Here is a 13,673-nt window from a genome sequence, read left to right on the forward strand (position 1 = left end):
TCACAATTTTTAATCTCTTGTTTTATAAGCTTTAAATGCAAGGAATAATGATAATAGTAATAATAATGCTAATGATGTGGTAAAATAATAAAATAATGTCACACACAAAAATAAAACCAGCAACATTTAAAATCTTGATGGCGCCAACTGTTATCATATTTTATTAAAAAACTTTTTACATTTTAACTACTGTATTATAAAATGACGAAAAGCTTAATTTTGAAGGTATTGACAGATTTTATTTTAAAAAATTGTAAATGCTAATAATAAGTAAAATCATCATTAAGTCCAACCCTACTGGAGATACACACGACCACGTTTATCTCCCCACCCTTCAACCTTTAATCAATCTCCAAAATTTAATAGCATCGATCTCCCTAATAAACAAACCTCCCTGCAAAATTTAAGAAATTTTTGACGAAAAGCACAGGAATTATTATGCTTCAAAGAGGGTAAACAAAATTGTGCTCCCCATATGCTAAAAGTCCGAAGGTTCAAACCTACATCGACTAGTTCCATCTTATTCACTTGGCTTCTGCCACTCTTGGATATGAAACTTCCAAAGTCTTATAAGCTAAACACTAAATTTTCAGAGGTCACACTTTTGGAAATGTTTAAAATATGGGTCCTATTATTTGGATGAGGAGCTGTTTGTGCTCAAGGCTACGTGCTCACAAAGTTTTGTTTGAATCGAAGATTCGAACGTCTGCTCCTGTAAGTGGCAGTTTAATGTGTTACATTTGCTTTCCAGATGCCAAACTGATATGACTACCGGCACCTTCATTAATTAGTAAACAAAACTGGCAGCAATAAACAATTTGAAGTGGCAAAAAAATTTTTAAACTGGCAAAACTGTGGTGATATTTTTAAATTTTCCAGAGCAATCCCTGACAATGATAAGCCAAAAATTAAAAATACATAAACGAACACTTTAAAACTGTTTTGCATATTTTTACAATGGTTCAGCCTCTAATAAAAGGTCATCTCACAAAGGAAGACTGTTTGTTCCTGATAATTGAACACGATGGAGATATGAAGACATTTTAGTTTCTTCCTTGTATTTTTAATGTAAAATAACATCAGCCATTTCAATTGAATAATTATATATGAATAGCAGATAGTAACTTATATATGCATCATTTGATATTGAAAATGTCAAGCCATATTACTTAGTATATAAAGTTGGCAAAATATTCTAATGAAAATCTTTATTGACTTCCATAATTACAAGTAATGTTGTTACAAAAATACCTTTATATGTGAACAATATGGTTGTCTTTTTAAAAGAAATAATTAAAAAAAAAAAATTTTTACATACCGGCATAAATGCTTCGGCGTGAGGATTCAGTGTAGAACTGCGTAACAAAGTAGGAATACTTTCTGTATGGGGGCTGCTTCTTTTCTCTACTTCAGTTTCGGATTTCTCCTTATCTTCTTTTACATTACTGGCCGGTACTTTATTAGTATTTTCTTTTGCTACCTCTGGCTTCTCTTTTCGTTCATCTTTATTTTCTTCTGACAACTGAAGATTGAAAATTTAATATCAAGATTATGATTATTATATACATTATTTTCATTTAGAAAAATGTAATTTAATACTGATTAAAAATTCTCATTCACAAACAATAACAAATCAATAGAAACGTTTTTACTGATTAAATTGGCTGTTGGCAACAATGATAATGATAACTGGTGGCCATATTCGTAACCAAGGATTGTGAGTTAAAGTTAGAAGTAAACCAATAAGTAATTACATACTAAAAGTAAAACAAATGGTAATTAATCAGATTGGAGACAAGTCTGCCCAAGAGGGACCACTATTTATTTTGCGTTTCAGACTAAAAACATACACATATGGCGACAGGCCTTCCTTTTTAGGCTTCATGTCGCCAGTAGTAAAAAAGTCCTTTAAAAAAACACAAACATCCAATTAAAACTAAAGGAGTCGGTAACATACAGACGTCTCTCTTCAACCATCCGGCCAGTGGGTGTTTCCGCTTTTTATCTGTATGTCACCGACTCCTTTAGTTTTAATTGGATGTTTGTGTTTTTTTAAAGGACTTTTTTACTACTGGCGACATGAAGCCTAAAAAGGAAGGCCTGTCGCCATATGTGTATGTTTTTAGTCTGAAACGCAAAATAAATGGTGGTCCCTCTTGGGCAGACTTGTCTCCAATCTGATTAATAATAATCTCGCCATCGGACGGAAAAAATCGACAAAATGGTAATTAGTTAACTTTTAACTCTTGATTCTTGTTTGTGAATATAGCTATTAAGGTTCTCATAAACATAATGAGGCTAATACATTATAACTTTATACAAATAAAATGAATACACAAGAGTAAATATCGAAACTTAAAGAAAACTTAACTTAACCTGTCTTGTGTTGTTCTCGAGTATTTCACACTGACCTCATTTGCCTAACCTGTTTACTCTGAATATACTCTTTTCTGCATCAGAACGTTTTTGACACTAGATGATGATGTGTGTCATAATTTTTATATTAAAACAAACTTTCAAAATATAATTTTTTATATTTTTCAATATATTTATTTTGCACAAACAAAATAAATATATTGCACAAACTGCCTGCTGGCATCTATTTTGTTTAACACTTCAAAATAGAGTAAAATTTAAAAAAAAAATTTGGCATGGTTACTTGTATATAAAGGACATTCATGCTATTAAATTTTGGCAGTTAAAGATTGAGGGAGCATAGAAAGATAGAACGGGTTCATGTACCATATCTTGAGAGAGATAGAACTTAATAAAAAAGTTAAATCATTATTAGCATTTAGAATTTTTTATAAAAGTCATAACTAGCCTCAAAATTAAGCTTATTGCCATTTTATAATAATTAATAATATAAAAAGTTTTTTTATAACAAAATTTTCCCCCTGGAATTTATAGACCCCTGGTCAATGGAATTTTGAAAGGGGTCAATTGAACTCAAGAAGTCAATTGTGAGTCAATGAAAAAATCAGATACTTAATCTTATTTGAAAATTACCTTATGTTCTCAAAAAATACAATGACAACAATTATGCAGAAAAATCATTAACTAACTTAATAATTCACTTGATATATTACTCAAATTTTTGGGAAATAACAATAATTTTAAGGAATATGCATTCCAAGACCATGTCTTCTTTTTATTTGTATTTATATTCACACTACTAGGTGTATTAAGAGACACAAGGCTTTTTTACATCTTTATTTCTGGTTCTTCCATATGCCGATACGCGTTTCGGGCTTAGGTCTCTCTTCTGTCGGCTGTACAATAAAACACATTATAAGTTTCTTATACTAAAATTGTTTTATTGTAACGAGGTACGACATACCATGACGTGTGAGATTTCTTCCAGGTGGTATTGATACATGGACACTTCGTTTAAAATTGCATATTTACAGTTAAAATTGTTAAGATATCATTACAGTTTAAAATATAAAATTAAATTAAAATAAAATTACTATTGTTGTCAGCTTCATGTTTAATATCGTACATCTTCCGGTAAATACTCTTGACGCCTGTGGTAGTGGAATCTTTTCTAATCTCGTTGGCATATCAATATTTGTTTTAAACGATTATATTATATTATAATATAAATCAATCTCTTTTTTTATTTATTATTAAACCATTCTAATGATTATTACTATTATTATCATAATTGTTGTTGTTGATAATTTTTTTTTAATAATAATTTTAACCAATTATTATGGATTTTAACACTTAGGCTTTTATTAATGTTATTGTTTTGACTTTTCATTATTTTGTAACTTTCTCTGAATTTCCGTTTATACCAATTAGTTTCTTTGTGTAGAATTTTTACTTTATCTTTGTTTATATTACAGTTATTTATTGTACAATGCTCTTAAAAGGCGGAGTTTATTCTTTTATACTTCATGTCTGCTATGTGTTCCTTTAGGCGTGTTTCTACCTTTCTTTTGGTTTCACCTATGTAGTTTTTGGTGTTCTTGCAGGTAAATGTATTGAATAGATTGCGTTTTTCGTGCTATATATCTTTGCTATCCTATCCATTGGTTCGTTTCTGATTTTTTGAAACGGAAATTCAAAGAAAGTTATGAAATAATGAAAAGTCAAAACAATAACAGTAATAAAAGCCTAAGTGTTAAAATCCATGATAATTGGTTAAAATTATTATAAAAAAAAAATTATCAACAACAACAATTATGATAATAATAGTAATAATCATTAGAATGGTTTAATAATAAATAAAAAAAGAGATTGATTTATATTATAATATAATATAATCGTTTAAAACAAATATTGATATGCCAACGAGATTAAAAAAGATTCCACTACCACAGGCGTCAAGAGTATTTACCGGAAGATGTACGATATTAAACATGAAGCTGACAACAATAGTAATTTTATTTTAATTTAATTTTATATTTTAAACTGTAATGATATCTTAACAATTTTAACTGTAAATATGCAATTTTAAACGAAGTGTCCATGTATCAATACCACCTGGAAGAAATCTCACATGTCATGGTATGTCGTACCTCGTTACAATAAAACAATTTTAGTATAAGAAACTTATAATGTGTTTTATTGTACAGCCGACAGAAGAGAGACCTAAGCCCGAAACGCGTATCGGCATATGGAAGAACCAGAAATAAAGATGTAAAAAAGCCTTGTGTCTCTTAATACACCTAGTAGTGAATATAAATACAAATTTTAAGGGAGTCGACTGAAAAGAATGTTTTCTATATGGAGGCCAATGCAAGACAAGGATTGAGAAACTCCTAAATTAGTTCATAGATATTTTTGATTAGAAATATATAATTTTGTATTTTTAATAATTTCATTATAAACATAAGTATTTCTGATTTCTTTTAACTCTTTAAATATTGTTTTGTTTCAGTTCTGTTAATTTTGTTTCTACTTGAATTAAATTATTTACATTTAAAGATTAGAGTAATGGAAATGCTTGATTTTTTCCAATTTGTTATATTTCTTCAAGTTGAAACACAAAGTTAAATTAAAAATAAAGCCAAATTAAATGTTAAATAAAAGTTGGTAGCATTTTAAGTAACACATTAAAAATTCTAATCAAAGTATGTTTTACATGACGTAAGTGTAGCAAATGTAATTGTTTTCTTACCTTAAATGTTGCATGAAACTTTTTCAATTCTTCAGTCTTCTTTTCGTTTCGTGCTAAAACATAATTTTAATTGATCTTTAACAAATTACTGTTACAGAATTATAGTAATTATATAATAAAGTTAATGTAAAAAACATTAGAAAACAGTAAATATAATATTTAGTAATTACTATTCAACAGTTTCAACATTTTGTATCTCCATAATCATTTACTAAACAATGAAACTTCAGAAACTCTAATCCAAACCCAAATTACGCAGATACTTAGCTTTATTGGAATGAACTTTTAAATATATTAAACATAAGTGCCTTTCATCTGTATTTCTACCTTTTCATCTGCAACTTGTGAAAATGTTACTTTTTTTAATACAATGCAAAAAAATATATATTTAAATTTTTAGTATGTAATGAGAAATTTATTTGTTTCTATTCCAAATTAAATTCCTTGTACAGAAGTTTTTTTTATTAGTCAATAGAGTATTACATTGTCTTCATTTCAAAACGGCAATGCAATTGCTCAGTAAGAGGGAGTCGTGGTTCGAGTCCTGCTTTGGGCAAATTCTTCTTCTTCCAGATCCTTCTAAACTAATTATTATTAAAATATGAATTTAATTAGTTACTAAATTTAGCAAGAGATGGTGCCTAACATCCGTCTCTAGTGCCAAATTACTTAGCATTTAATTAATAATAGTAGTTATAACAAAGCTTGATATAATCGCACAATCATTTGGCTTTAATATATAACTAACGGTTAAAGATGTTTATATTTGTTCATTTCAAGTAATTATTTATGCAATTATCAACAATACTGAAGAATTATTCTTTTGTATAATAATAGAGTTAAATATAAATTTTTTCCATTCTTTGATTCTTTCTGCCCTGAGGGTGCAGAGATTCTTTTAATCATATTCACTGTAGGTTCAACTAGGCTGACAGTGGGACAGCCAAGCATTGAGAAATAGTGCCCAACACATCCAGGACTGATTATTCACAAAAAATTTCTGAGATTCTTAAACTAGATACAAATAAGAGCAACCAGTACAGCAGGCTTATATCTTTACTGCCAGCTAACTGAACATAAGATTAGTATTTTGAGTTACTACAGTAGAAAGGAAACATTTAATAGTAAAAGATAAAAAAAGTATTTCAAATTCAACTGATTATGATTAGAAACAATATTCGTGCACCTTAAACATTATGATCTTAATTATTAAAACACAGACAAATGTTTTCGACATTCATCTTGGGGTCCTTACGATCAAATACTGTGAAATTCAAACATCAACCGAATACAAGAATGTAATTTGTTGTACAATTAGAAATTTCAACATTTGGAACTCTCATTCAATGTATTCAAAAATTGCAGTATTTAATCAAAAAGACCTGTAAATAGACTTAAAACATCCGAAAACATTCAGCTCTATTTTAACAAAAAAAACTAGTGTGACTGGCAATGCATCCACATGGTAAATGGAGGTTGCAGATTACTCTCTCACTCCAGGCAAATTCTTTTCTTCCAGAATGTTATAAATTTTTTTATTAAATTTAACAAAAGATAGTGCCTAACGCCCGCCTGGAGTACCAAATTACTCAGTATTTAATTATTAATAGCAACAGTAAAGTACCCCGATTTAAATCTGGTAATCATTTGGTTTCATTATAAAATATCAGGTTTTGAGATGTTTATATATATTTAATAATAAAGTTGGTGGTATTTAAGATGTGTAAATGTTGTTGTACGTAACGTAGATTTTTGTTTTTAGTAAATTATGAACTGTAAGACAACAACCATGTTATATTGAATCAGTAAGTGATCAACGAATACATATTAAAATTAATATGATTACATAAAGCTACATTAATGTAGATGAATAAGACAATTACCCTTTTGATTGGTGACCTTTTTTTCTGTTTCTTCTTGCTTTTCCGAAATTCTATTTTCAGACACAGTCGAAGCTTCTGAAATTACAGGAGTGTCCACAGTAGTTCTTTCCTTATTAACGTTAACGCTTGCTTGAGAATTGGAGACAGTTGGCTTCTGTTCTTTTTTTCCAGATCCTACATAATCAAAAACTTTTCAAAATATAATTTAATGTTAATTTGTAGGAAAAATAAAAGTAGTTATAGTTTTTCACGCACCCTAAAATTATTGTCTAGCACAGTTTAATTTTATTATTATTATACCACAAGTGAAATTTAACGTTATGTCAATTTAAAAATTCTAGTAACTTTGTCCAAATTTTAATTTTTGTCTATATTATTATGTTTAATAATAAAATATAATTATGATTTATCACCAGTAATATTCAATTATCTGAAATGTATCAAGATATTCTTGATAATCTTACATAAAACAGCTAACCTATTACCCTTTGGTATGCTTTTAGCTATATAATATTTTGTATAATGTGTAGTTATAAAAATGTAACACTAACACACACACACACAGTAAATAAGTACATGCACCGTAAATTAAATTACATACATACATACATACACACACACACACTTATACACAAAAAATGGAATCGAGTTTACTGTTCTTATTATTTATAATGTTTACATTTTGCTTGAATTTATATTGACGAATTTTGTACATCAAGTTAAATAATGACACAAATTGTATATATATAATATATATAAACATTTGTTAGAAAAGTGTGCTATGTATGATGAATCTGACAATAATTCAAAGTGATATCTTTGTTAGAAATATAGAGAAAAGTAGATTAGCAAGTCAAAATATGCTCTAACTGGAAACATAGTTCATGATAATTTCACACCTTATAATTCCTGCTTACGGTGGAACAGTGAGGTATGAAATTATTTTGAATGACGAGCCATCAGATTTGTCATTCATCTGGTATTTTAACCAGCAAGTACATACAACAAATATAGTTTTCATGTTTATTTTAGGATATAAATACGAATAAATTGGATGAAAGAAATACAAGTCTGAATTAACCAATTTTATCTTAATTCAGAATTTATACAAATAAATATGTACAAATACTGAACTATAATATTGATTGAATCAGTTTGTTCACTTGTAAGCATTTCTATACATATAATATACAAATTTCGCATTCACCAGAACCATAATCACGAACATTTCGCATAGTGAATTGGCGCATTTAAAATCATTTTCTCTTCAAACAGTTTGAATTGATAACTTTTAGAAATCAGTTAACTAATGCTACTTAATTAAGTACTACGAATTTAAGCTTTTCTAGACATATAACAGTTTAAATTAACACAATTATTTTGCTATTTATTACCATAATGACAAAGACTTAATTAATATGTCTTAGGAATTTATGGATAATTTTATATATAAAAGGTAATTTTTCACTTATGTAAATAATTTATATCTAATTTCTTTATAATGTTTATTAAATAAGCACTTGATGTTGTCATTTACTTAGCTTAATAATTTTGACAGGTAATATTATTATACAACATATTTCTCAATATTTACAGTAGTACAAAGAACAGATTCCATGTGTGTCCTTACATATATAAACATATACAAATTTTTTTAATTAAATAATTAAATTAAGAAACAATTTGCAATGAATGTGTTTACCTTCGTTATTTTTTGCAGTACTGTCAACTTTAACTTGGTGATTTTTTCTCGGGACAGAAACGTGAGACGACGACTTAGACACGAAGGTCGTAGATACGCTCTGCGGAATTGACGACGTGGATACGGAATTTGTTAATGCCGTATTTGAAGTCTTAACGTGATTGTGAGATGCAATTGCAGGACATGAAACATACTGCGAAGAGCTGGAAGATACTTGAGAATGTTTCGAAGAATTCTGCACATTATGTGAAGAATTATTATTATTGTTGTTGTTGTTATTATTGCGAGTTCCTTTCACAACGTATGGATTCTTTTTCCTTTGAGGTAATGGATGAACGCTAAATAAAGAACAGTGTAGTTAGAACAATATTTTTCCACAATAATTCTTGCATCTAATTTTTTAAACAGAAATATACATCATCAAATCTCTGATACAAATAATTTTATAAAGTAAAATCTATAAGAAAGTGCTGCTGTATCTATTTCCAATTATTAATTTAAATAACATTATATTAAGTGTAGTGATAACTGAACGTACTTTATAGTTCTTAGTGTTCTTACTAAGAAAATTTTCTAAAGGAAGACAAGTTATTGAGCATTAAAGCAACAGTTTATACAAAATTATCCAAAATCATCTATGTATATGAAGGTTTATATTCATGAACTTTTTAATAAGTGACAGTCCATGGAGTCTGTAAAGAGAGCAATGTCAAACAGAAGTTATTCAAGACATTCAAGCTTCATTAGAAATGAGTTCCATAAAATCTTCTAACTGCTTGAGCTCAGAAACAATATCTTATGTTTCTGCTCATATAGTTACAAAAAGAATCAAATTTTGATCTTATAAAGTAAGAATCATCCAAACAAATATTTACTGTAGATTTATTTATTTATTTAGCGTATGGCTTATACATGACACGAACAAAGCGTAACAAAATGTTATACATGACACGAACAAAGCGTAATACAAAACCATAAGTGAAATAAAAGAACAAGAAGCAGTAAGTCTATAAGCAATTAAACTATTGTAAAACTTAATTATTGAATAAACTTTGAATTATTTAAATGAAATTAAACTAATGTAAAACAGTACAAAAGTGTGACTGCACATGTACACAAAGATATAGAGAGCATTCAGAGTTGTAGATCTAACTCGCTTATCCACTTCAAGGCCTCTGAAGTGGACATTAATATGTCGCTCCAGTCTCCCGGGTAAGCCCGGAGGCTACATTCGCGTGCAATGTGCTCAACAGTCTGACGTGGAGCACCACAGTCACACCCCGGGCTCAGAACCTTCTTCCATTTGAACAGAGTCCCTACACCTGCCATGGCCCGTCCTGACACGGTTTAGCACGGACCATGTTTTGCAAGGTAAGTCGAAACCTTGGACTTTTCCCGTATGACAGAACAGGCCATGCAAGTGGGACCCCATTCCTGTTTCCCAGCGGTTTTTCCACAATGTCATATAGTCATCATCAGTTATAGCCATGTCTTGAGCTGCCCGGAGGGTTGGATTCCGAGATTTCAAGCGATTAATGCTCAAGGATGGAATGTCTTGGTGAATTTGGAGTTGAGGATTTTTGCTTATCTTTAGGGACTCGCGAGCAAGGGCCCTAGATCGACGCAGGTCAGGTGGCATGACTCCTGCCAACAATGGTAGCCAAAGTACTGGTGTAGATCGTATGGTAGCAGAAATCAGGCGCATTGTAACATTAAGCTGTGTATCTACCAATCTTGTATGGGAGCTATTCATCCAGACAGGGGCACAATACTCAGCACACGAATAAACCAGTCCTAAAGCTGAGCAGCGCAGCGTGCTAGCAGTTGATCCCCACGTGGTGCCACAAAGCTTCTGTATTATATTGTTCCTGCTCTTAAGCTTGCCAGTGACATTTTGTAGATGCGTCTTGAAAGACAGAGTGCGATCAAGGGTGATTCCCAGGTATTTGGGGTACATATTATGTCTAAGAGGTTGATTACAGAAAGAGACATTCAGCTTTGTATTTGCCAGTTGATTATTCAGGTGGAAACAGGACACTTCTGTTTTGGTAGCACTTGGAGACAATCGCCATTTTTTGAAGTAGTGCCCCAAGCTCTCCAGGTCGTGTTCCAAAGTTTCCTCAATTTGCTCTAATTGACTGTGTTGTGCAGCTATTGTGATATCATCTGCATAGCAGAACTTTCTTGATGCAGTAATTGGAAGATCAGAAATGTACAGGTTAAATAGCAAAGGTGAGAGCACTGATCCTTGAGGGAGTCCATTGTGTATCTTCCTATCGGCGCTCATTCCATCCCCTAGAAAGATTTGAAATTTCCTATCGCAGAGCATGCTGTAGATTTAAGGGATAACAAATGTTCAAGATTTAAGTGCTTCTTACAATGTGTACTAGAGCAATAACAAGCATAGTTGGCTGACGGTGCCAACGACTGACTGACAATGCTGCCAAACTGTTCATTCTATATCTCACATTTTGTTTATTGACTCAGTATAAAATTTGAAAGATAGATTCAGACCAACATTCTACATTACTTATGTCAAAATAAGCATCAAGTCAATTTATCTTAAACTGCTTTAGAATGTGAAATGATAATTAAGATTAACATTAAACCAAATACTTACTTGTAGGATTTATTGGTTTACATTTGGGCTAATTTAATTAACAAACTATACAGTTTGCCAAAACAGATGCTTAGTCTAACTGTGCTAGGTGAATATGTTTATTTAAAGTTATCATCCGTTTTAAAAAGCCAAACAAATATATTGTTTACCATAAGAAAAATGGAATAATCTGGTAGATTTTGCTATTGTAGAAACATCCCTAAAATCATATTGTAAAAATATTTGTAAAGAAAATTTAGTTCCTTAAGTTCTTATAATAGAGAGAAACAACTAAAAGACATTTAATAGTGCTTATATTTTTTAAAATTATGATTTCTTTAATGACAGTTATAATAAAAAATTTGATAATGGAGTATCTTTTTAAGTTAAAAACTCTAAATTTCAAAGCATCTTCAAGTCTTAAATTCCAAATTTCATTTGTTTTTTCTGTCACAACTAGATGCATAGACAGACACTGGGCATTTTTGACATCAATCTTTATTCAGGAATATCTTGCGGGCTGAGAAACATTTCGGGCGTATGCCCCTTTTCTGTTGGCTAAATCACAGTTTTTTCTCTTGTAGAGACTATTCCAATCATCTTTAAACAGGACTTTAACCCCAAAGTTTTTCCTTTACCGTGAAGATTCATAACGGACTCTAAAAGTCAGCTGTTTGCCTCAATTACTTTAAATGAGTGTGTCTTATAACATATGATTAAAAAGCAGATGCAGTTTTGAATGCTAATATTTATTGTAATTCTTGAATGACGACCAAAAATATTGAAGGGTAGTCTCAGTGTTCGGGTATTTGATTTCTCCTGGCGTTTATTTAAAAATTTCAGAAAATAATGTTTTTTCCATTTGAAATTACAAAGAGGTTGTGTTTTTGAAAATCTGAAACTTATATAGAGGCTTGTAGTGGACTTTTACAGAGTCCACTTTTTGATAGAGAACAGTCTTTTGTATGAACAACAGTGTTAGTAAGTTCAGTTTAAATGTGATTGAAATAAATATTTGAATGGTAAGCAGTATGTGACTATAAACATCTTAACTACACTCAATACATCTTCAATTGCTGTATATCATCAAGCTATATTATTACGAAATTATAGTTCAGTGATATACGGAAATTAAAGGTGGGTTATAGCAGTTTGTGACAATAAATAGTGTGATAAGTTCTATTAAAAACATGATAACTGATACCTGATCATCTGACAATTAATCTGAATAATACTTGATGAGACGATAAGCACGCAATTTGATTTATTTGCTATTTTTTTAAGATTCCAATATGGTTTACATGTATATATTTCTTACATTAATATATTTTACAAATACATGTAAATAAACTACTTACTTTGAATTTCTTTTATCTGGTCTTACTACAGCGCTAAACTGATCTTCTTCGTCTCCATTTTCGGCAGATAAACGTGCTTGGTACAAGGGACTTGACTGAATTTCTTGAGCTATTCTAAGAGCTTCGGCTTCTTTTTGCTTGTATTCGTCAGTATTTTTATGTTCAAGTTTGACACTAATTTAAAAAAATATGTCTATGTGTAAAAACATGTCTAAAACAAATACTAAGATAAACATTATATGCTTTAATAAACAGACTTTTATTCAAAATTTAAGTCTAATGATGGTAAATTCAAAAAATTTAATACAAGTGCAGAGATAAAATAATATATTACAAAACTCTCCATATGTCAAATGAAACTCAAAAAACAAAATAATTCTTTTCCCAAGAAAAATCTTTAAAATCCAAACACTTTTAAAGCTTGCTGGCTCATCTTTCTGGCATAAATAAATAAAGAAATCCAAACAGAATTAACTGTGTTGATTTATTTGGAGTATGTTTTCATTCAAATATTGTATATAGTAAATGCCACTTATTGTAATCACTTTTGAACATGCCTATACTGACGACAATAGCCAACTAGGGCGACAACGAACCCTTTTGAATCTGCATACCGAAGCAGGCGTTATTTAACTTTCGAAAAATGTGCGCCTGCCAAAACTTTACAGTTTGAATAACTTTGAAAAAGAGTGTGAATGCATTTTAAACATTAAAATAAAATAAAGTTTGAGGATAGATTGATTATAAATCAAATTAAATATAAAATCAGAATTAAAATTGAAATTAAGATAAAAAATTGAAAATACACAGTAAAAACCAAATATGTTGCAAGCCAGATGAATTCTTTATGACCCATTTTTAGACACATGTGCTATAGGTTTGCGATCTCTGGTCTAGTGTTTCTGATATAACAATTTCTGGAAATTTCAATAAATTTCCTTCAGTTTAAATATAACATAGGCAATGCCCACAGAAAGTTTTCCTGGTTAATGGCTTCCCTAAA

General features: G+C 30.0%; 1 protein-coding gene and 1 long non-coding RNA gene across 6 annotated transcripts in view; both read right to left on the reverse strand.

Annotated features, from left to right (window-relative positions):
• The window catches only part of LOC136968084 (uncharacterized), a 385,441-nt gene that overhangs the window by 128,419 nt on the left and 243,349 nt on the right, over window positions 1–13,673 (reverse strand). The gene's annotated exons all lie outside the window — the stretch shown is intronic.
• LOC136968080 (ataxin-2-like protein) overlaps window positions 1–13,673 on the reverse strand; it is a 75,747-nt gene that overhangs the window by 21,256 nt on the left and 40,818 nt on the right. For all 5 annotated transcript variants that reach the window (XM_067262046.1, XM_067262045.1, XM_067262044.1 and 2 more), the window contains exons 8-12: window positions 12,671–12,844; window positions 8,714–9,051; window positions 7,012–7,185; window positions 5,129–5,181; window positions 1,319–1,522 (exon numbers count right to left, since the gene is read on the reverse strand). In XM_067262046.1, coding sequence (XP_067118147.1) covers window positions 1,319–1,522; window positions 5,129–5,181; window positions 7,012–7,185; window positions 8,714–9,051; window positions 12,671–12,844 — 943 coding nt within the window. The remainder of the gene's footprint in view (window positions 1–1,318; window positions 1,523–5,128; window positions 5,182–7,011; window positions 7,186–8,713; window positions 9,052–12,670; window positions 12,845–13,673) is intronic.

This window comes from Centruroides vittatus, unplaced genomic scaffold, assembly GCF_030686945.1.
Source record: "Centruroides vittatus isolate TY-2023 unplaced genomic scaffold, ASM3068694v2 contig_1388, whole genome shotgun sequence".
In the NCBI taxonomy this organism is placed as follows: domain Eukaryota; kingdom Metazoa; phylum Arthropoda; class Arachnida; order Scorpiones; family Buthidae; genus Centruroides; species Centruroides vittatus.